Below are 23,627 nucleotides of genomic sequence, written 5' to 3'. Positions count from 1 at the left end.
AACTTTGTATTTCATTATAGAAATATTTTTTAGTATCTATATTGGGAACTTAAATGGACCATACCTTCTTAACAATTTGAATTTCAAAAAGACATACAGTATTATATTGAATTGGCCTCTTTGTCTCCAGTAGCGGCTGCTTCCTCAACTTTGAATAGTCAAGCATTTTACTGACAAGTTGTTGTGTGTTTAGTATCTCCATAAGCTTCATAGGCAATATATTTTTTCTAAGGCAAGTGTCATCTAAATTCCTAAAAATTGAAGTTTTGAAAATTAGAAATGTTAGGATATTGAAGTTGCATTTCAATATAGCCTATTGATTTTATTTTGAAATATACTGAAATCACAGTTTTGCAGGCAGATGTCAAAAACTCTTGACAGTTCTTTTTTCTGAAATCAAGATTCTCTGAATCCCCTGAGATGAGAAAGGTAGAAGAGGAGAAGAAAACAGTTTGGCTTTTTTTCATAGTTAATTTGTGATGTGCTTAAAGCATTACCTTTTAAAAGCTGTGCAAAATTGCTGATTAGGACCTACCAAGGAGAATTGATCTCATTTTGAGGCAAAATAAGTCACATTGTGAAGGAAAAAGGAGTAAGCTCACTTGCTTATTTAGCAAACTTAGATATACTTTATTTAGCTATTCTTTACCAGTTCAGTACAACCACAGGTTCCATCTCCAGCCTGTTTTAAAATCCTTTTCTAACTTCTCAATTGGTAAAGCCCCCTGGCTGAAGACATGTTATTTCTGAGATTGGCCCAAGTGCCTTACATTTCACAAGGTTTTTTTGAAACATATGGAAGCACTAAAAGACGGCAGTGAGAAAACATAAGTTCTCTTAAATGAGAATCTGCTGCTCTAGCAGGCATATGCTACTGGATTTTATCCATCTTTTCCATATTGTGAAGGTAGAATATGGTTATTTTTGTAGTTTATCTTCTCCCCTTCTATTCTTCTCTAGGCTTTCGGCACTTTATGTTGATGTGTCTGTGGACATATGTTTGCCTTGTTCCTCAGTGTCAATCTTTGCACGTGAAGGCGACTGTTCTTCTGGAATCTCTTGGATCTAATCCTTTATGCGGCTTTTTGCCTTTTTTTTCTCTCTTGTTAGTTTTCATGTCTCAGGAAAAGTCTCCTCACTGAATTACTTAAAGTATATATAGAGATTTCCTCATAGTATCTTTCCAATGTAAACACTAAAAGCTCTTTCACAAGCATCTCAGAAGTGGTATAGAGGTGAATCTCCCCAGTCTGTTTAAGCAACCTGGAGAGTTTTCATTACTAAATACATTCTGTGAAGGAGGATCCTACTTGTTCAGATTTACCAAGCTGAGGTGAAAGTCTCTGGACAGGCTGAGAGAGGAATAATGGATCACTCAGTGAATTCCATGGTAACTGTAGTTTCTATTTCTATCATTATTCTTTGCATGTAAGTAGATCTCTTTCCAAGCCAAGTGTGAATGAAAACCGACTGTTTTGAAATTATAGAGTGAGGGCCTCTGTATGGCTGTATTGTGTTCAGCAAAATAAGGCCATGAAGTTCTCTCAAAATTGGTCTCTCTGTAAACTTTAGATACTAAGAATTACAGGCAAAAAATAGGTCTGCCATGGAACAGAATTGTGTACTGGTGTTCACACTGTAGGACTGAAAGCTCAGTTGAATACTCAATCATAAATAGTTATTTCTCTTCTTTTTCCTCTAAGGGGCATTAAAGAAATAAATAAATTCAGTGAAAAGAGTATTTAGGAAAAAGGTGGCCACCCACTTTTTTCTTAGGTGTCTTTATCAGATTACCTGTGAGATTTCTCTGGTGTAACACCTACTGAAAGTAAATACTCATTTTGTCCTACAACTTTGGATAGGCTTAGGGCTTCAAATAGTATATTCAAGGTACTTTGAAAGGGTCTTTAGTGAAGAGATTTAAGACAAGTCTTAAGACACCTTCAGAGCAGTATTTCTAAATGCTTCAGAGTGTATTTTGAAGGCTGAGTCATGTTGCAGCTGTGAGTACTCCTGTATTCATACTCATTTATCTTATCTGATTGTACTTGTGTACCATCAATTCTTATTATTGATGTACTTTTTGGAGATTTTGGGGGATTTTTTTAGTTACATGTCTTTAATTGGTCCAGCTTCCCTATTCTTGTTTTTCTATTATATGGGCATCTAGCCCTGACATTTTTTATTCTAGGAGTAATTAAAAATCTTCCTGTAGTGTACAGGAGAGTGCAGTGATGCAAATGATACAAAGTTCTGATTCCTGATCATGTGTGTCTGCCTCCTCTGGTTAATTGAAACAAATTTTCATTGGCTCCCAGCCCATAAAAATCAGAGAATGATGGTATCTTGTGTCTTTGAAGCTTCTGGGGAGTGTGGCTGTTGAATCCATTGCTATATCAAGGGAATATTTAAGGGTAGTTTTGTAAAAAAGATACTTTTGTAATTCAAGGACATGCAGAATAGTGTCTAACCTGATTTGCAATGCTTTCTACTTAGTGACTGTGATGCTGAGGGTTTGGGTTTTCTTGTGTTTTTTATTTAGCCAGGTTTTTGCTTGGAGTTTAGTGGGATTTTTCTGAGTTCCAAAGTAGCTTCCTAGTGCATTATGACAGGCCTCTATTGTTCTTCTGTAATAGTGGAAGACAGTTCTCTTAAGTGCTTGAAATTACGATGCGTGTTTCCACAAAATATACTCAACTGAGCATTGCAGAGACTAAGGTGATTTAAAGATTAACTCTTGCTCTGTCTTTTATTCAGTGTTACAGAATTAAAATATTTTTTCCTTCCCAAGTACAACCCCTTGTCTTGTGAGAAGTTCCTGATAGAAAGGAACTTTTCTTGTAAGCAACTGGGCTATGATCATGTTGAGGTTAGCTTCTTTATGTGTATGAATAGCAGACATGCATAATGCTTACAAATTCTTGAGTCCTGGCATAGGCTGAATTCACAGATGGGGGTAGAAAATACATGTGCAATTCAGTATTACTCATGGAATTTTCTTGAGGAATCTTATGGAGGAGGCAAGACATAAAAGGGGATTGAAATGCAAAGGAGATCCATGTCTGAGTTGAAACACTGTTTGGAAGAGAATGGATTTACTTAGAGGACTTGTGAGTTTAAAAGCCAGATAGGTAGTATCAAAGTTGTGCACGGTCTTTTCAACCAAAGGAAGCACATGAAAGTGCTTGATAGCATGAATTTGGGTAATTCTGAAATTATGGGTTTACCCTGTGAAGAGCAGTAGAGATGCTGGGGAGAAAAAGATGCTGTTTAAAGTATGCATATCACCTACTGCTGAGAGAAGAAACCCTAGTAACAAAACTCAGAGTTAGGGATGATGACAAGATTTTCCACAGAAAAAAAATCCTTTTCAAGCTAGACCAGCTCCAAAGAGGAGGAAAAACTGTCTTCCAATGGGAATGGGCTTTTTCTCAGGATGTGTACAAGTAAGCAAAGCAGTCTCTCAGATTAGGTTCCTCCTGCCAGCATCTTGAATTCTTTGAAGAAATACCCTTGCATTGATGTGAAGGCTTTGAAGAAAGTCACCCTTAGCAATGTGACATCTCTGAAGTGATGTAAATCATACATTAATGATAACAGGAAAGTTTCCATTTTATTGTAAACTTACTCTTTTAATACCTCTCTTACCTATTTGAATCTGGAATTTATAAGATCATTGACTTGGAAAAGTTCACAGACTGAAATAGTGAGTGAAATAGTTTGTATTTAAAATAGATGCTCTACATTCATAAAATGTAGAACTGTTTTGTTATCACAACAAATAGTACTGTATCAGCTGTAAAGACCATTTCCTTGATGAACCAAGTGCTTTTGCTGATTCTGAGGGTTCATGGCTCTATCATGGAAGGAGTGACTAAGAAACAAGATTGAACAGTAGACTGGAAATCTCTGTGTAGACATTATTAGGTACCTTGGGAAAAGAAATTTTACCCAGTACTCTACTTACCTCCTGAGAATAGTCATGCTGCTTGATTAGCACAATGGAGCAATTTAGGCAAATATGAGAACTAAAAACTAGAACAGCTTTCACAAAATGGAATAATAGAATATTTTGGGTTGGAAGGGACCTTAAAGATCGTCTAGTTCCAAACCGCTGCCATGGGCAGGGATTCCATCCTCTAGATCAGGTTGTCCTGATCCAGGCCCCGTCCAGCCTGATCTTGAACTTTACATAAGAATATTACCAAAGAATGGCTTACCAGTTCTTCCTCCATAGCAGCTGTGGACAAATGGAGCATTTTTTCTTACCTTTAAAGGTTAAAACCAGAGGATTTTTAACTCTAGTCTGAAATTAGAGTTTACCTCCCAGTTGTGCATTTTCCCTGTAGGTTAAGGAGAGGTTACCATTAGGACTGTTTGTTTATATTCTGAGCACATTACATTTCAACCTTCTCTTTTGTAAAAATACATTAGGGTTTTTTTGTAAGTGAACTCTTTTTCTGTTTGGTTACCTAATGTAGATTATTTTCCTTATGCATATGTATAAGTTTCATAGACATGCTATAACTATCTTGTAAGTATTCTCTTGAAATGGTTTAATGAATATTTTTCCCTTACACAAGATGAACAATGTTACCATTTTAATCTGATAACATGAATTTTATTGTTAGGATAACTATTTTCATAGCTACTTTGAGAATATTATTGGAGACTGTATTGTATCTAAGTAAACAATATAAAATTGTGTCTGTAGCTTCTGTGGAGGCAAAGATCCGTAATTTGTTTTCTTGCAAAATGAGTTCTTATTTGCTATTTGAAACACTTGTCTTATGAAGCTATCCTAAATTTTAGGATTTGTTAGAATATTTTCCTCGGGGAAAGGGTAAGCATGTTATGTTATACAACTTGAAGTAATTTTTTGGTTTCTGTCCTTTTGGTTTGAGACGAACTTTTGGGTTTTTTGGGGGTGGGATTGGTTTTTTGCAATTACCTTTCCTCCACTGTATTTACAAGCTGGAAATGGATCCTTAGCTAATGTCATTGACATGCTTCTGGTCATTTTGGTGCAGCTGAAGATTATCTGCTATGAAGGAATCATGGTCTCATGAAATCATACAGGAAACCTTAAAGGGAAAGTTATTTTATTATGGAAAATCTGATTCTGGTCCTTTGAGAGAAGCTAGCAGACATGGTTAACTGGGTATAAGATTTTCTGCATGGTCATCTAGGCCCAATTCAATCAAAGCTTGGTCTTTAAATTTGTAAATAGAAACTCTTGCTGCATTCACCCTCTCACCACTTTGTAGTTCAGCAGCATATGTTTTTGTGTATATATTTGTACAATTTGCTTGAAAAAATTGACCCAGCTCTCCATTTTGACCTTTGGTTTCAGTCTTGTTGAACCATTCTTAATTTTGTCCTTCAAAGTATTTTGTAAAAGATTTTCAATTATCATGATTTCCTAATTATTTTAATTTTTAAAGAAGTTTTATCACATTCCAATGCAAATATATCAATTTGTCAGATAAAGGTTAAAAATTAGATACATTTTATTCCTGTTAAAGTCACACCCAGCTTATTTAAAGGCAGCTTTGACTTAGAGTTGCAAGCCTGAGGATATTGATTTGAATTATGCATGACTGTCTGGTATGCAGTTCCATTAGCCTGCTGGATGGATAATGTAAACATGTTCAGAATTTTAAGTATCCTATATGAGCAGCAGGTTAAAAATAGAGCTGATAAGAGCATGTGTATCTGAAAAATCCAAATCTTGGAGAATGAAACTACAAAAGGATCATGTCTTCAAGAGGCTGACTTCAGGTGTGAATTTCTTTCCTTTGAAACTGCTCAGCCTGAACAAATACAGCTGATATGTGTGATTTGAACAGGTGACACGACTGCTGTTGGCTGCTGCACAGCATTGATAGCTATACCAGAAAACACACTCACAACCAAAAGGCCTGGACCAACCCTGTGGCTTTTGGCCAAAAAAGAGGGGTTGTGTCTGTTCTGGTTCAAATTGGTCAAGATTTGCTCTAGGGATCAGGCTAATTTCTTCACATCTGAAGATATCATATCTGAAGATATGATTTGTAATGGTGTTTGATTTTGCTCAAAATTTCTGTGGCTTTCTCTTCATGGTTAATCTAATAAAAGTTGTTTGGTTATCCCTGTGTTCTGCTCAGTCAGTAGTTTGGTAGCAGAAATAATGACTTCTGAACTTTGCTTTTAAATCCTCAGCACTGTGCTAGTAACATTTAAAAATAGCATCTTTTTAGAATTTTGCCCAAGTTCTTCCTGTGAATTTTAATAGAAAAAAACCACTACTCTGGAGTGAAAAGTACAATGTCATCTATGTTACATTCTATAAAGATTTATTATATTTCCAAGTGTTTCTGTTGCATCTGCAGCATTTGTGGCAATTTGATGAGTTAAATGAAAAATTTAAAAAATACTACTGCACTTATTTTCAACATCTGATCGATACAAACCAGAAAACTGGTCTAATTTTGCATTAATTTTACCTACCTTCTCAAAACTATTTTGCTTGGAATCCTTTGTATTTGGCTTTGTTAAATGTTATACATAATGCCAGAATGGAACTATTTTTAGATTATAAGAATGAGAGAAAATAATGATGTCTTTTCCTTGGACTTTACAATTTTCATTTACTTACATCTTAATATAGCAATAATGCCATGAAAATTTGCAAGTATATGTAGGACTTAAAAGCTGTTCTTGATTATGAAGTTGATTATACTTCTCTGATACATTTTTTCTTCTCAACTCTTGGTTCATGAATTGTATATCCACATAAAAATGTGGCCAGCAGATAATTCTTGGGTAGCACTGGTAAAGTTTGAAGAGGTGCTTTATGTTGGTGGTCATTTTCCCTCTTAACTGAGGAATAGTTAATCTGTTAAGAGATGGGCCTCTAATGCCCTCCTTCAGAGAAGCTCATCACCCTGCTATTTGATACTAGCTGCTCTCTTGACTGTTTTCAGAGTGAAATTCCCTTCATTGGCAATAAGAAGCACTGCTCCCAATCATCTGCTTGTCCTGCTGCCATTTCTTTCCTGTTAAGAGAAGGCACTTAAGAAAAAAAATCTTTTGAAATAGCAACAGTAGTTGCCATAAGTGTTAAAGGCAATCTGTTGGCCACAAAAGTCTTGGGAGCTACTGCGGCAATTTCCAGAAAACTTCAACATTTTGAAAAGGAAGAACTTTAGAGGGATAGTAACAATAGTAGTTATTTCTCAAAAAAAGACTACTTTGCTCTTTAACTCTTCTCAGAGGGGACTGGGGGAATCTCTTGTGTGTTTTTGTGCCCAGTGGAGATAGTCCAGGAGAGTACTATACAGAGGAGAAAAAATAGCATGTGTTACAGTGAATGTAATAGCCTGAGTACTGAGCCATTCTCCACTGTTCCAGATGCTCTTTTTTGTTGTTGTTGTGTTTTGGTTTTTTTTTGTAAGTGGTACTGACATAAAACTGCAGAACTGTAAGATTTTGGTAGCACAGACAACTTAGCATGAATGCCACAATGTAGCAGTAAATTTTGAGATCCTTTTCTTTGTTCTCTAGCTTTTCTAGCTTTTTTTCTTTTAAAAGAAATTTTCAGGGGACAAAAAAAGAAATGAGATTTAATTCTAGTTGAAAGTTTACCGTAAAAACATTATGTGGATTTTTTTGTCCCCAAAAGGAAGTTTGAGACAGTTAGAAGTTGAATTTAAAGGTTAAAAGAAATCCAGGGAAATATAAGTCTAGCCTACATTGACACTGTTAGAAAAATGAAAATATTTTATGTTTACTTCATAAAGTAAACAAATTAATAGAAGACTTGTGGAAAACTTGCAGAATGATACAGTTATTTCATAATACTAGCAAGGGTAAGAGTCTGGAGTTTATGCATCAGTGTCTCTGGCTCGGATATTATACTTCAAATTCTCTGTATTTTAAAGCAGGGTTGAGCCTGTGGATGTGAAGAAGCCAAGTATGTTTTTTATTGAGTGTTTTGTTGTAATACTTAGAGAAGTTTAGATAACTGAGGAAAAGAGGCAAGAGCAGCATTTGTCTACTCAATCTTCACTGTCTTTCTAGCTCTTAGTTGCCACCATGACACTCGTTTATGCAGTTGATGTCTTTCCATTGATTTAACGCATTGAAAGCTGGGAGACAGTTCTGAGTCTCTGTCAAGTTTGTATTACAATAATTTGTTTTTCCTTCTGGTTATTCCCCTTTACTTTTCACACATAAATTCAGATTATGCTATCAGCACTTGGTTTTTGAATACTGTGTAAATTTTGCTGTCTCAGTGAGAGTCCTTTGTTTTTGAGAAGAGGTCAGAATACAAAAAGCATAATGGGAAAAATCTGTTTAACTGCCCTCTTCTCCACTGAATAAGTACAAATTATTCCCAGCTTGTTGGAAAGCAATCTGCATTTGAAAATGTCCATAAGAAATTGGTATAAAGAGGGAGTTTAGGGGAGTTCTATTTACTCTAGTTTATGCATAATATCAGAGTTGCATGCAATGTTTCTGCTACTCCTTTCAGAAATGCTCATCGAGATTTGCCGTGTTTTCCATCTTCTGTGGATATATTGATGTGAAAACACTTAAACTCTGTCAGCTCAAAATAAGCAGCAAACTCAGAATGATTCCCATTTTCATTTCAACACTGTTTCAGTGTTGGTCAGATTAAATTAATTTATGTCTGTATCTTTTTTTTTTCTTTTGTTTTCCTTGAGCAAAAGTCCTGGATTTCAGACAGAAAAAAACCTGTTTGTTTATCTCATTACAAATGGTAGTACTATATGGCATATTTGGGTTGTTGTTTTTTTTTTGGTGGGGGGGGTGGGAAGAGGAAGACAAACACTTGAAAGGGTTAGATGTTCATCCTGTATAGATGGCTTAGATTCCTACTGTGCTGGTTTTCTGGTGTTCGATAAGGCACACAAAGCAGTTGTGGGAGAAAGCATATCACTTGTATCCATGGTAACTCGAAAGATACTTTGGAACTCAAAAGGATGGAATAAGCCAGAGTAATAGGTCTCATTATAAGGGCAAAATACATAAAAGGTTCAGGCATATGCTTTTAATTAGTTGCCAAAAATAGCTGGAATCGGGGATGATGCAATGAAACAATAATTCTTGGTGTTAGAAATGAGCAACTCTTGAAATCTAAAAGATGTGCTCAGATGAAAGGCTTTATCTTACCATCTTATGGGTATTCAGTCCATGAATACTGATAGATTTGCACTGGTTTCTTAATCATGCTTAGGACATGAGAGTGCACACTGATAAAAGCTCCTGCAAGTCTCACATGACTGTAAGTTTCTGAAGTTCCATAGTGATGTTAATTCTCATGGCTGTGATGCATCTTCTTATGAATAGTATGTGCAAGGCATTCTCTGCTGTCTCACAAGAGCTCTGCTTGAAAAATAAATGTAATGTGTGCTTCTATGTAGGGATAACAAACAAGTAATTGAAAATGAAGATTAATTTGAGGTTAAAGATTCAGTATTTTTCAGAATAAGGCACTTTAATTAATTTTAAAATAGGAAGGTAAACATTGGGAAAAAGTGTGAAAACTTGAATGGATAGACTAGAATGGAATACCAGAGAACAAAAATAGTGCAATATATGAAGTACAAGATATAGGATAATTGAAAAACCATTTTAATAAAAATATTTTAACACTGTGAATAATTTTGAAGTTTCCTATTTGAACATCAGTGTTTGTAAGGAATCCATCTTGTATTGCAGTGCAATTCTCCACATTATTTCCTCTGTTGCTATAGAAACTAATTCTAGTGCAGCTGTGATCGCTTATCAAAATTCTAATGTTTCAATAACCATTTCTTATTTTGAGTTATTTAAATAGCCTTGTCTTACTTTGAATCAAACTGCAAATTTCATCACTGCTGAATTGTTGACTGGTCAAAATGTTAATGCAAAGTGATGGCAAATGCTGTGGGGTTGTGGTTTGGGTTTTTTTTTTTCTTTTTCCTATCTAAGCTATCATACTTGTTGTCAAAGTTGGAATAACAAGCAAATTAAGGCTCTTTTCACTTGTTAAATTTCAAAGGTCAATATTTGCTGTCTAACATCAGCATTTTGTAATGCACATTGCTTCGTCACTGTAATCTTAATTATATTTAATATTACATCAACCTTAGATGGTTACTGGTACATGGCCATGGGGGGGTGTGTGTGTATGTATGTATATTTGTGTGTTTACATATATGTCTGTGTAAACTATTTTTAAGATGCTTTTAACGTAAAGTATATGTCTTGACGTTTTACTTTTGTTGAAATAAAATTTTCAATGATACTATAGTAGAATGCCACCAGTTAGCAAAGTATTCTGGATCTCTTTTGCTCCTTGTATTATTTGTTTCTTTGGAATTGGGTTTGAGGTTTTTTTAGTGTCAGTAGTGGTGGGTTTTGGGGATTTTTTGTGGGGTTTTTTTGGCTGGTTGGTGGTTTTGTTTGTTTGCTTGTTTTCTAACAATGGAAGCGCTACACTGGTAGGTCATATGAATTTAATGCAGGATGCAGCAACGTTCTGATTGTGAACCATGTTAAACATCATTCTGCTGAATATGTTTTCAACTGTAAGGCTAAGATCTAAAAACTTCACTGACATCAAATTATGAGGAAGGGTGTGATGGTAATTGGCCTGGAGTAATGTGTTGTGTATTTCTGCTGCTGTACCACAGCTACCAAAATGTTCCTGCAGTACTTTTCAGGATAATCACTGACTTTCTAATGAGCCTACACTAATTTCATGTAGAGTGAAATAAATAATTTTCAATTTTGAAATTATCATACAAACATTTTGCAGCTGTAGCTGTCAGACTTTGATTACTAATTAACTGCTCTGCACCACCTTTAAGTTTCTTATTCAGCAAGCAGCATCAAACAGTAATTTCAAATTAGATATATAAATTCTTCCTAGTGTAAGAAAGGTCTATGAGAAAAAAATTTTGATGGATAGGCATATTTTTACTCTGTGCCAATGGCTAGTAGGTTTATTATTGTGAGTATAAGACCACGTCAACACCATTTTCTAGATAGTGTTTTGGGAAGTTCAGTGTGTTGAGAATGGCTGTTCCTCGATTGTTCAGTGCTGTTTGTTTGGGTGGATGACATGGAAGAGCAGCTCCCCTCCTGCTGTTTGCTGTGGGCTGAAGCATCGTGCTCTGGCTCTCAGGAGCCCTTATGCAACTTGGCCACTGTTTTCTCATGCTCACAAGCTCTTGCTTAGCTCTTATGGCTGGTGCTGTGGCTGAATGAAAATATCTTTACCAGCCAGACTCATATTCATTTAGTCTTGTCAAAATGCAGAAAGTTACCTATTTTGTGGATTGTATGACAGCTATGGAAACATAGCAACACCTACCTCATACATTGCATGTAAGCCTAGTGAAGCAGCTCGTCTGTGACAGTAGGAGGTCTCAGAAGCGCTGCAAAGAAGTGCAAGAAATTTAGTTTTGAATAATTGTGTTTCTTTATGCCTGGAGAAACTTGTTTGAGGCCTTGCTGGAGTGAGCAGAACAGACTGACATGCTCCCTGCTGGTTAATCTGTGTCTTTTCTGTGAATTCTTAGCCCTCTTACTGGGTGTGTGAAGGAAAGATATGTTGGTTTCGAAGCATATCCATTTCCTGTGATTTCACAGTGTCTATTTTGCCTTTCTTTTTCTGCAGAGTTGGCTCTGTAAATGATACCAGAACCATTCCTAAGCGAACTTTCTACAGATGCTAATATCTGAAAGGTTTTAGAGGAGTTCTTGACCCTACACAGACAATTTTCTTCTTTTTTTTGACCTGTTAGGCGCTCCTGCAAACTGATATAATAGATTTTTTTTCTGGGTTTTAGCTGCTTTTTTATTTGGTAAAGTTATGAGAGCCATTTCAAAACAGAAAAAAAAAAAATCTGATATTTCTAGAATGCTTTTACCAGAAATACTTTAATATACTGCAGGGAAGGCAGTCCATTGTACTAGAGCAAGCCACTGAGCCAGTGTGTCAAGGAGAGAAAGTGCCTGAATAGGTAAGAGAAATCAAGGTCCCTTGCAATTCTAGGATCTGAATAAATAATTACCACTGTCTTCCCACCGAAAGGAAAGATAACAATAAATATAAAATATAAATGCCAAAATAAATGCTAATTGTTAGAAGTGTCTTGCCTCTCCTGGAATGTAACTAGCTGTGTTCTCTAGGTTGTGCAGATTTTCACCTACAAATATGGATATTTCCACCCATCAGACATCACTGTTTTCTCTTTTATCTCTTTGCTCTGTTGACATTGCTTTTTTCTCAGATCTGAACTACTTTTTTGCATGTCATATGTTGTTTTATTTTCCCATTCCTCCACCTTTCTTCCTCTGTCATTTTTGCTTTGTTATTTTACCTGTTTGTAATTTTTCATTCCAGCTTGCATCTTGTCTGTTCTTTATTTCTCTTTGCACATTCTCATTTTCTATGCAGATCTAGTAAACTTTTCTCTCTTTATTTCTTTTCTTTGTTTATTTGACAACAAACCACTCTTTTTTTCATGAATCATTGCACTACTTTTTCCTTTTCCCTTTTTTTCCCTTATTCTCTGTACCTTTTTTCCCATCTGCATGATTTATTTTTTATTTTCTGTTCCTTCTCTTCCACTGCAAAGCCAGTGATACTGGAAAATTCTGTGGGGGTATATGTATGAGAGGTTTTCATGTTGATGGTGTTATATTTATGGCAATTTTTCATTTTGGTGGTGGTATTAATTCCAAGTGAATTTTAGATTAATAATAATTTTAAAGCCTGAAGTATAAAAAATAAAAATTAAAAAAACAAACAAACAAAACCAAACCCTCAAAAAACAACAGAAGTGTCTAGAGTACTAGTTGTAAAATACTTGGTTTCTGTTTTTCTGTTCCACAGTTCTCTGAAAGCTTTCTGTGATGAGGAACACTTCTGAGCTAGATTCACAGCAATCTTTATTATCTTGTTTTCACCCTGTACTTCAGTTCTCCATCCATAAAATGCCAAACCTGTTAACTTCCAATATTATAACACTACCATAATCCACCATAATATGTATTTCACTTATATCTGTGTTAACAGCTATGAGATAGACAAATTGTGATCACATAGCTAGCTGAAGTAGATGGGCAGAAAATTTAAACCCTACTGAAATGGTTTATGCATAATCCTTGTAGTGCTGCTTTCTTAGTAACTCACTCCAACAGAGAATCCTTTGCAGTCAAAAATGCTGTGAAAACAAGGCAGAGGAATCAAGCTTTGTGTTCCTATTCTGTAAGCAATTCTTTATGCAAAGTATCTTTTATGGTTGATTTTCATCTGTTTCTATTTATTAGTGGTAAATAGAAAGCTTAAATGGTAGGGAATTTTACATCCTTTTTTTTTTTTTTTTTTTAATTGCAATATGCAGCTACCAGGGTAGAGGTATTTTTAAGAAACCATGAAGTTACTGCATTTTAAGTTGCAGAAGGAGTTCTCAATAAGAGAGTAGTTTTATTTTACTTAAAATAAAAGTATGGATAAAAGAATTATGGAATTCTGATAGTTAAATACTGTAGGTATTGTATATACTGCAAAACACATCTTGTATATATCAGTAAATTAATTAAGATCTTGAAAGGGGAGTATTGTGTCACTTTGAAAACTTTGTATTTTTTAATTTTTGTCAAATATAAAACCAAATATGCCTGAAATTAATTGCAAAAACATTAAAATGCTGGAGAAAATAATCCACACAACACATTAATCTTGCTTTCTAATCATGCTTTGTTTCCTCATTTGAGACTGAACAGAGTGAAAGTAGGAACATTACAGGAATATTAGCTGTGTGTTACAATACTTCACTGGGAATTGATTTTAGACCTCTGTGGGATCTTTTTCACTTTTTCAGCACTTCATTGCTGCTCAACTCCTGTGCTTAATACCACAGCTGTAGTAGAATTAAACTGGACTGGAATTTGAGCTTTTATTTAAGGTGATAACTGTACTCAAAAGAAGTATAGCAATGACAGGAAAATATTTCCTAAGCCCATATCCTGCTGCTTCTGTCTGGAAGTATGAGGGAGGTGCTGCTGTGCACATACTGGTGAGAAATTGGGGTTCTCAGGGCCTGGGATGCTTTATAGTGGGGGGAGGTTTCAAAGCTTTTAGCTGTTAAGCTCTGAATTTCCCTAAAGCATCCGTAAATGCTGGTGAGAGAGCTGAATTTGGGAGAATTTTCACAGAGATGATAAAAGGCATTTCCTTGTCACCAAGATACTCCTAAGATTTCAAAGCTGGTTGTCAATCACCCTCAGCAAGCAGGACTTCTAGCATATTTTAAAATAGAGAAGAATAAATAAAGGGAAGATTCTATGAATTCATTTAACTTATTACCTTTTTGGAAGTGATATTTTTCTAACAATTTTGATAACTTGGAAAAAACAGTGAGCAGAAGTTCATAGGAATACCTGTTCATTTATTAAATTAGTCAACGTAGCGATCTGAAAAGTAGTGTAAAGGAAATTTGGCTGCTTATAAAAATAGTAAAAGTGTAACCATCATCTAAATGGAAAGGAAAATACATTTTACTACCTGAACGGGCATATGCTTTATCTAAGGAAATATAATTATGGAAGGGGAAACAAACAATTTCACTTCTTTAAGATCACAACTTTCAAAAAGCTTAGAGCTGAATGAGGTCTCAGAAAACAAGAGGTTTTAAAATTAAAAAAAAAAGTATTCTGGAGCTTGATATATTGATATTCACGTCAATAAAAGATTAATAATATTGAACCATTAAATTTAAGTATTATTTAGATGTATTCTGGACAACTGAAAAGTTGAAATACAGAACCAGGTAGCAGAACTCCTTCCTATTCCAATTAATATCAATGCTCTATAAGGAACCAGAGAATGATACTTAAATTGAAAACAAATTAATTCAATAGATGGCAATGTATAATTTTCATTGAAAGACGACCAAAATATTTGGGAAGGAAACAAAAGAATGTCTTTGACAGCTAGTTCACGATAATGCTTTTAATAATGTATTTGTACTTAAAATGTTATAAATGGCACTAATTTTGGAAAGAGATTTTTTTTCACTAGTGCTGGGCTTTTCTGGATTGCTTTGTAAAACAGACCATAAATTCTTACAAATAAGAAGTGCTTTAGTAAGTACAGAGAGCAAAGAGTAAATTTCGTTTTTAGGGAAACAAAACACAGCTGTAATTCTACAGGCTCAAGATGTAAACAGACACAGTAAAAAAAAATACTGTGTGTGCTTCAGTTGGTCTTAGACCTTTCCTGTGGAAGAAAATTGAAATTTTAAGGACTGAACATAAAGATAATTATATCATTTTGAATTTCTTTATTTAAAAAGCAAAAAAGAACCTTTTTATTGCATGAATGACCAATAGCACTTGAGAGACTGAGGCAAATGCAGTGCTAAAAGCTTCACATGACATCAGGTGTAAATGACAGCAATGCTGTTTTGATTTCCATAGGTCTGGGAGTAAGCTCATAGTGTATGGAATTTTCTAAATATTAGGAAACAGAGTTATCTATTATTGGCAAAAAAAACCCCAGCCAAATAGATATGATACTTTTTCTTGTTTACAGTGAATTGTCTAATATGGAAGATAGTTCACCTGTGAATAGAAGTCTAAAATGTGGCAAATGCAAGAGAAAAGCAAATGCAAAAAGAAAGAAATTTTTTTCTGTTGTCCACAATGACCTCATACCACTCCTATATTCCCCTTTTTTCATTAAGTATGATTCATGCCATCACTCTTTTGGAAAAGAAATAGAATAATGCCAAGGTAATTTGTTGTTCTGTGAAATAATTTGGGTTTTGTCCTCACAAAAATGCATGTAAGCTTTTAATTTTAAAGGAAGGAGAGGCCTGAGGTTTCATTCAATATTTAATGTTTATATTTATACTCCCTGTAATGTGGGGTAATTTAGTCAACATAATATTTTTGGATGGTAGAAAAGTTCAAACATGAAAATTCCATTTGGACTGTCTGTGCTGCCTATCAGAAATCTCTAAGGGTATTTAATCATTCAGAATAAGAAAGGTTTCTTTAATTTTTAAACATGTATTTCATTTTATGTTTTATTTAAATTGTCTTAACATTTACATAGAACCCCTTGCAGGCTTGAAAACTTGAAATTTACGTTTGATTAAAAAAAATAATTATGTAGCAGAGTGTGAGCAGACATATATTAGAGAAAGGAAAGGTACCATTTGAGCTTGAAGATATTCTGACAATTACAAAATATGACTTGCAAAAATTACTGATTTATGAAGTGATTATTTATTTTAAAGGAACTGGTAGCCAGATTCCAATAGGGGCATTGTGATACTGTTGCCTCCCACAACAATGTGAATTTTTAAAGAAGTACTGTACATGAGGAACTCAAAGTGCAGAAGTGTAGTTAATGATGGCTTATGGGACAGGGAATTAAAGGCACAAAGGTAGTTTCTTTTTCCATGTTAAGAGATGGGTGTTCTTGGAATTACTCAGGAAATATGGGCTAAGGGGGACTGGGTTGGTGCTGCTGCTGTGAACCTCTGGGAAAAATAATTAAAATAGGAAAGTATAAATGCTGTAAACATGGGAAAAGGACATCACCAGCTGCACGGTGAGATATGCAGCCTGGCATGGTCCATGAGAGAAGAACAGAGAGAAGAAATGAGCAGCTTTGGAAGAAGGAATTTCAAGTATTAACTGAAAACCAAAACATTTCTTATGGTAAACTTCTGCATCTTTAAACCTTGATTCCCGCCCAGCAAAATGACTGAAAATTTTCTGGACTTTCTCGTAGTTACCGATTGTATGTTCCAGGATTGCTCAGTTTGGCCTAGGTTGCTGTGTCAGATTTAACTTGGGAGTCTCTTGAGATTGATGGCAAGGTATGTATCATCCCCCTTTCACTTGCAACCTGTCCTACAGGAGCTTAGGAAAACAAATGAGCATTCACTGCTTAACAAACACTAGTAAATTACTTCTGACTTAAATGTGCTGGTGACAGTTTACATGCTGTAATCTCTGAGTCTACCAGCAAAATGCTAATTGCTCAGGTTTGTCAGGTATTTCATTTATGGTTCTGATTTCTTCAGCTATTAAGCAAGGTCCTTACTATCACCATTAAGTGGCTGTTTTCCGAGCCAACTGAGGGAGGATGAAAACTTTTATTAAAGCAGTTACCCCTCTAAAAATTGTTTATTCAAATCTTCCTATTGACACCAATACACTGTAGTCTCAATTTAGAGTTTACCAAATACTCATTACTAAACAAATTTAGTTTCACTCATATCATGAGAGTGCCCAGTATTTTTGCATACTTTGGGTGGATAACTGAATGTATGGTTCTGTCTTTCCATTCTTCCTTCTTTCTATTTGTCTTTTCTCTGTTATGCCATTTTCTGGCTGGTAGGAATCTCAGACTAAACCTGATTTGATTTCTCCGTGATTGTATCTTACTTCCAATTTTGCGACATATGCTGGCTTGTTTTTTACCCTATCTAGTCCAAGGTGATGTGGTTATTTAATGTAATTAATTTAATTTACAAATGAATTTACAAAAAGTATTTTCTATGTGATTTGAAAATTGCATGGAAGCAATGCAATGATTAATTTCATATTTTCAGTGTACTCATTTGCTTGTAAATCTTTAGCAGATATTATTAGCCACATTCAGTAGTCTTTGGGAGATATTCTTTGGCTTTGTCACAGTACAGAAGTATACATAGCTGTGTCTGAAACTTACACTTTAAATAAAAGGTGCAAGGTATGTAACACACAAGGGTTTCATGTGTAAATATGCACACACTTCAGATCATCGTGCCTTTCAGCTCCAAATGATCTCCAATACAATCAGTGATAAGCCAGCGAGCAGTAGCAGTGGTTTTGTACTTTAAGCTTTGAAACATATGCAAAATTTTTTTAGACAGGTTGTCACTACTTCTAAGTAATTTTTAAGGAAAATACCCAGGATCAGATATTTAGTATTGCTGTATTCACTACTGTCTGTGATATCACTTGGCTTTGATATCATCAGTCATTAGAATGTCTCGATGGAATTCAAATCTTCATGGTTTTCAAAGAACCGTGACAAAAAAATTTCATTTTATTGCATCATTTACTGTGGGGAGGGGGAAATTAAAATGAGACAGTTTCACCTTGAGAATTAATTTGCAAACTTTCATATCTTTTTTTGTTCAGAAAGCTGTTGTTCAAAACCAGTTTATAACTCTCTAGACAGAGGTGTCTCTAGATTTTTAATCCCAGATACTTGTTTTAAGAATTTACATGCAATTTAAGTTTGGTAAACTGAAATTTGAAAAATATGTAGTTGAAACCTGCCCCAGTGTTTTAGCTTTTTCTGAGATTTTTGAATCGTAGCTGGTTAATAAGAATTTTGTCTTCACTTCTTCCATGCCTACATTAAAAGCACCTTTTCTGTCACACAGCCTGTACAATTTTCCCATAGGGACATATAATGGAGTTCATCAAAGTGAAAAAAGTGAGTCACACAGTCATTTATTTACTCATGTAAGACAATAATAGTGTTGATAACTACCTGGACACACTTTCATTTCATTAGATTATGGAAAAGCTGGGTGTTAAAAATTCTTGTCAGACTTGATGACAAGTGAACAGAAAGAAACTCAGGGCTGCCAAGTAGTTACTGTCTCATTTAATGCTGTTTGTTGCTTTTTGGCAACAACGAGAAGAAATGCTATTTTTCTGAATTTTCTAGAATATTTAATGATATAGATTATGACAAGAAAGTCCAGTTTTCATGGTATAGGCAGTCAAATTATGCACATCTTTATTTTATTATGATTAAAATATCATCTTAGATTCTATGTCTATGTAGTTTCATGGGCATGAGTTGTCTAATATTCATAGGTGAAGTTTCATGTTTATCTGCTAGACAGATGACTACAATTCAAGTATAGAATTCCCTGCTGTCTGTTTTGTTTTCCAGCCCTGGGGGACTGGAATTTCAAGAGCTAGTAGCACTGGCTCACTAATAGCAGAAAACCTTTTGCAGGAGTTCTGGAACAGTATTTTGGAATCACTCTGAATGGCAGGCTGGCTCTGATGGGTTTATCAGAGATGAGAGGGTTCCTGACAGTGGTTTCATCTTGTGGGAGTGTTTTAATTACTTTTTTGCTATGGTTCTTTTAGGAGCTGTTGAAATAGAGAAGAGCCCTGCATTCCCCAGTTAATACTTTCTTTAACTTGATTGTTTGGTAGGTTTTTCTGTGCATGAAATGGTATGTTTGACACCAGAAAACATTTTTGCTTTGAAATTTTTATGTATAAGGTAATTCTTTATGTCAGGGGCATTGAAATCTTCATTGAAACCTCTACAGAAAATGTAAACAAAATCTGAGACAGTTCTTTATCTGTCCTTGATATTCCTTTAATTTCAGCTGCTGCACACCTTGCTGTCTTTTCCCAATTCTATTCAACTGTGTAATGCTGCATAGTAAAATATGAGATAAAAAATTGAAATGTAATTATTTTGAATTAAGTTTCTGTGTCTGTAGCCATGCATCAGGTTTAATTTCTGAGATGTATAACCACATTTGTATCTATCTATCTATCTATCTATCTATCTATCTATCTATCTATCTATCTATCTATCTATCTATCTAGTGTGAAAAGCAAAGATGGTCAGCATCAAGTATTCATCCCAAGCACAAGATTGTTCATGACCCTTTTTCCACTGTCTTTAGTGACTAGAGGTAGTATGTAACTTCCAGACACTGGATACGTACCCTTTAGTTGTTCTTAACAAGTAATAAGGAATCTGAGACACTGCTTCACATTTTAAATTCATTGGTGAGCAGAGTTCATTTGTGTGAAAGGTTGTCTTTTTTAGTACCTTACTTGTCTTCAGAGTTTAATTTAGTATCTCCCTGGTGGGCAACTGCATGGGAGGTAATCAGCTTGATATCGTGGCTTTAGGGAGTGCATTTTGTTTCCATAATTGGCCTACATTCCATCTGCACAGAATCTGAATTAAGATATCCAAAGGTTTTTGCAAGGTAAGCATCCCTGAAATTCAAGCCTTGAATTTTTGTCATGTCATATCCATGCTATATTTATTTACATGTGGTTTGCACAACCTATTCTGATTATACACTTAAAACTTTGCTTTTATCTAAATTTATTTCATCTGAGAGATCATTCATTTCCGTTTTGAACAAAATTTTTTTTTCAGTAGTATTTTTCATCTGATTTGAAATATAAAGTTTAAAAAAAAAGCCATACATAGATTTTTAAATTCTCTGTCTGGACATTTAGATTTACATTTTCCACAGAACTGTTTGAACAGTGAACAATCAGAAAGTAAGCAAAGCATTTTCACTTCTTCTCAGCGAACTGCATTCAGAGGATGAGAAGAACACCCCCGCTGGATGAACTGCAGCCGCCTCCCTACCAGGATGACAGTGGCTCCCCTCATCTTTCCTGTACGCCTTCCGAAGTTGGAGACAGCAAATGTGAATATTCCCAGTGCAGCAACAGCCCAAGGTGTTCGTATAAGTGCCCAAGTGAGGGAAGCACGGGACACGAAATAGAAAGCTTTCATAACAAAGGGTACGAAGAGGATGTTCCCAGTGACAGCACAGCGGTTCTTAGTCCAGAGGTAAATGAAAACAGTTGAGCATGGTGAAGCACTTCTTTAATCGAAAGATCAATGCACAGTTATACAGGCACTAATACTCCTGCTCATTTCATTTAAAAAAAAAAAGTAGTTTGTCAGAAAATAGGACAGTAGGATTTCAGGTTGGTCAGATTGCTGTAGTTGCCTTTGTGGCACCTTAGCTTTCAAACCAGCTCCTTGTAAGAGTGAATTATTTTTTAAACCATTTTAAACCAGTCAGAAAATTTCATCACACTGTAAAGACTATAGTTGAAATTCTTCCACATGATTTTTCAGACAACCCAAATAAAAGTTCTGTTAATGCTTTTTCAAACTGAACACCCCATAATGTAAAATAAATTTTATGAGAAAAAAAAAATTACAAAGGTCTTTTTTTTCAATTGTTGATGCTATATAGTGATTTGGCCCGCTTAAGGTTCCTATTTCTGTGCTATAGATTGTAATGATATATATGTATTTTTTTTTCTATGAAGAAACCAACTTTTTTGATGCGTATTTCATTGAAATGCTTTTAATAACCAGTTACTGCACTGACATCTATGGGTGAAGTCTAATTAGTGATGCCATGTGCAGAAGAAGCTCTTTTGCTACAAAATTGTCTTTTGTTGCTACCAGAAGTTTTGAAGTGAATGTTAGAGCTTAGCCCTGATGTTTCTGTCTAAGCAGCTCTGTTGGTAATTGATGATGTGTACCTGGGGTGTTGATGCAGGGTCTGGAAGGCCCAGCTGCAAGCCCTTCCCATTTTGTGTCACTCCAGTCGTTAATGTAAGCATATTCAGTAAGAACTGAGAATGCTGCCAATGTTTTTTTATAGCCACTCAAAGCTTCAGGAGTGAAGCCTTTAGAGGAATGCATTCCCACAGCTATCTGGCAGCCAGGTTAAAATAAGAACATTTCTTAGCTCAGAAGGCTTTGTCTTGGCATCTATTTGTTCATGTAAACAAGCTTATCTTAGATAATGTGAAGACACACTTGAAATACCTTTGTTTACATACTTGGAATAATTTATTGTATGAGCAGTGGGTTGACCTGTACTTGTAAATATTTTCTGTTTCAGTATCCCTATCAAACTGGCTGTTGTAACTTTATAGGGGATCAGTATTTTATTCGAAATTTGAAGTGACAATAAACCGTCTGAATTTTAAGTTTAAAATACAATTTTGGGATTGAATATGGTTTACAGAGAGTTCAGAAGATGAATTCAAAACAGATACATCTTCTACAGTTCTGGTAAAATTACATGAATAAAGCCTTGAGAGTGACATTCTTGGCCATAGCAGAGGGATTGGAACTAAAAGATACTTAAGGTCCCTTCCAACTCAAAATTTTCTGTGATTTTATGTTTCTATTATAATTTTTTGGCATATTCATATAACTCTTGCGGACTGCAACAGGAGCTGTGTGTGTAAGGTTTGTAATTCCTGTGTTCTTTGCTGGCATCTCACTGTGCTCTCAATCATTAGCTGTCTCTTCAAGCAGTGTAATAGGTGAACTTCAAAATGCATGTGTGAAGTACATGAAATAAGGTGGTTTTATCTTGTAAAAAATGTATATACTTTTTAACATGTGAGGCACAGAAGGAGATCATTACAGCTTAACTCAATCAGTTCAGACTGATTGGCTCCTGGCTTTTGGTGGTATTGGCCAGGTAAAGTCTTGATTTCATCTTGACTGCCAGCCAGCCATCTCCTTGGGCTTTCAGTGCTTAATAACCTTGTTTAGGAAATGAACAAAAAGATCATAGTGGCTTCATATTGTCAGGAGTAAACCATAATTTCCATGCCAGATTCAATAATAGAATACAATAAATAAATAAATAAATGGCTTTTTTTCTCTTCTTCTTCAGGATATGTCAGCTCGAGGATCATCTTCACAGCTTCCTAAACCTTTTGATCCTGAGCCAGTAGCTAAATATGGCACATTGGATGTGACTTTTGACTATGACTCACAGGAACAGAAGCTTTTGGTGACAGTGACAGCTGTCACAGACATTCCAACATACAGCAGGACAGGTGGAAGCTCGTGGCAAGTACACCTAGTTCTTCTCCCTATAAAGAAGCAGAGAGCAAAAACCAGCATCCAGCGGGGACCGTGCCCTGTCTTCACAGAGACATTCAAATTTAATCATGTCGAGTCGGAGATGATTGGGAATTATGCGGTTCGCTTTCGACTGTACAGCGTACGGCGCATGAAAAAGGAGAGGATTGTGGGAGAAAAGATTTTTTACTTGACAAAATTGAATCTTCAAGGGAAGATGTCAGTGCCAGTGATACTGGAACCTTCTTACAGTCTGCCTGTAAGTATTAAATGAGGCAGAATAAGAATGTAGTGAGATACAGTGTCCTGAATTCTGAATAAGAATAATGCGTGTATTTATAGAGTCATCGCATCCACTCAGTTTTTTGAACAATCATAGCACTGCATTAGCACAATGAAAATTTCCTTAGAGCTTCTGTAAGTACATCCACTTTCCACCTGCAAAAGCTGGTCCTATTTTTCCTTTTAATTACTTGGAAATTTCCAGTCCATAAATAATGATATAATGGTGAATGTATGTTTCCTCACATATAGATATATACATGTATGTAATAGTATTATCTTTACCACTTGCAGCACTTCAGTTTAAAAAGAAAAACACAGTAGAATGGAAAAAAAAAGAAGCTATACTAGTGAATGTCCTCCATCTGTTGCTATTAAGTCTTGGTTGAAAATCGATATTTTCCTTGAAAGAAAGAAAGATAGGAAAGAAGAATTTTGAGAGTATAAAGCAATTTTTAATAACTTCACATTAGAACCTTGTGAAGAATTGATTTCTGGTTCAGTCTGAAGTGAAAAGTAGTTGAAATACAAAAGAATTTTTTCTGAAAAAACCCTACCTATCTGATGAACAAAATTATTTGTCCCCCAAATAATATTTCTAATAAAGCAAAGCAACAATTAACATAGGTATCATTATCAATAAACA

The 23,627-nt window shown here is 35.2% G+C and overlaps 1 protein-coding gene across 6 annotated transcripts in view; it reads left to right on the top strand.

The window, feature by feature from the left end:
• The window catches only part of SYT14 (synaptotagmin 14), an 88,493-nt gene that overhangs the window by 37,765 nt on the left and 27,101 nt on the right, over positions 1–23,627 (top strand). For all 6 annotated transcript variants that reach the window (XM_036379869.1, XM_036379868.1, XM_036379867.1 and 3 more), the window contains 2 exons: positions 20,376–20,644; positions 22,509–22,958. In XM_036379869.1, the coding sequence (XP_036235762.1) occupies positions 20,376–20,644; positions 22,509–22,958 (719 nt within the window). The remainder of the gene's footprint in view (positions 1–20,375; positions 20,645–22,508; positions 22,959–23,627) is intronic.

The sequence above is a fragment of the Molothrus ater genome, chromosome 3 (assembly GCF_012460135.2).
Source record: "Molothrus ater isolate BHLD 08-10-18 breed brown headed cowbird chromosome 3, BPBGC_Mater_1.1, whole genome shotgun sequence".
Lineage (NCBI taxonomy): Eukaryota > Metazoa > Chordata > Aves > Passeriformes > Icteridae > Molothrus > Molothrus ater.
The sequence above is the reverse complement of the archived record's forward strand: the minus strand, read 5'-3'. Positions and strand labels throughout refer to the sequence as shown.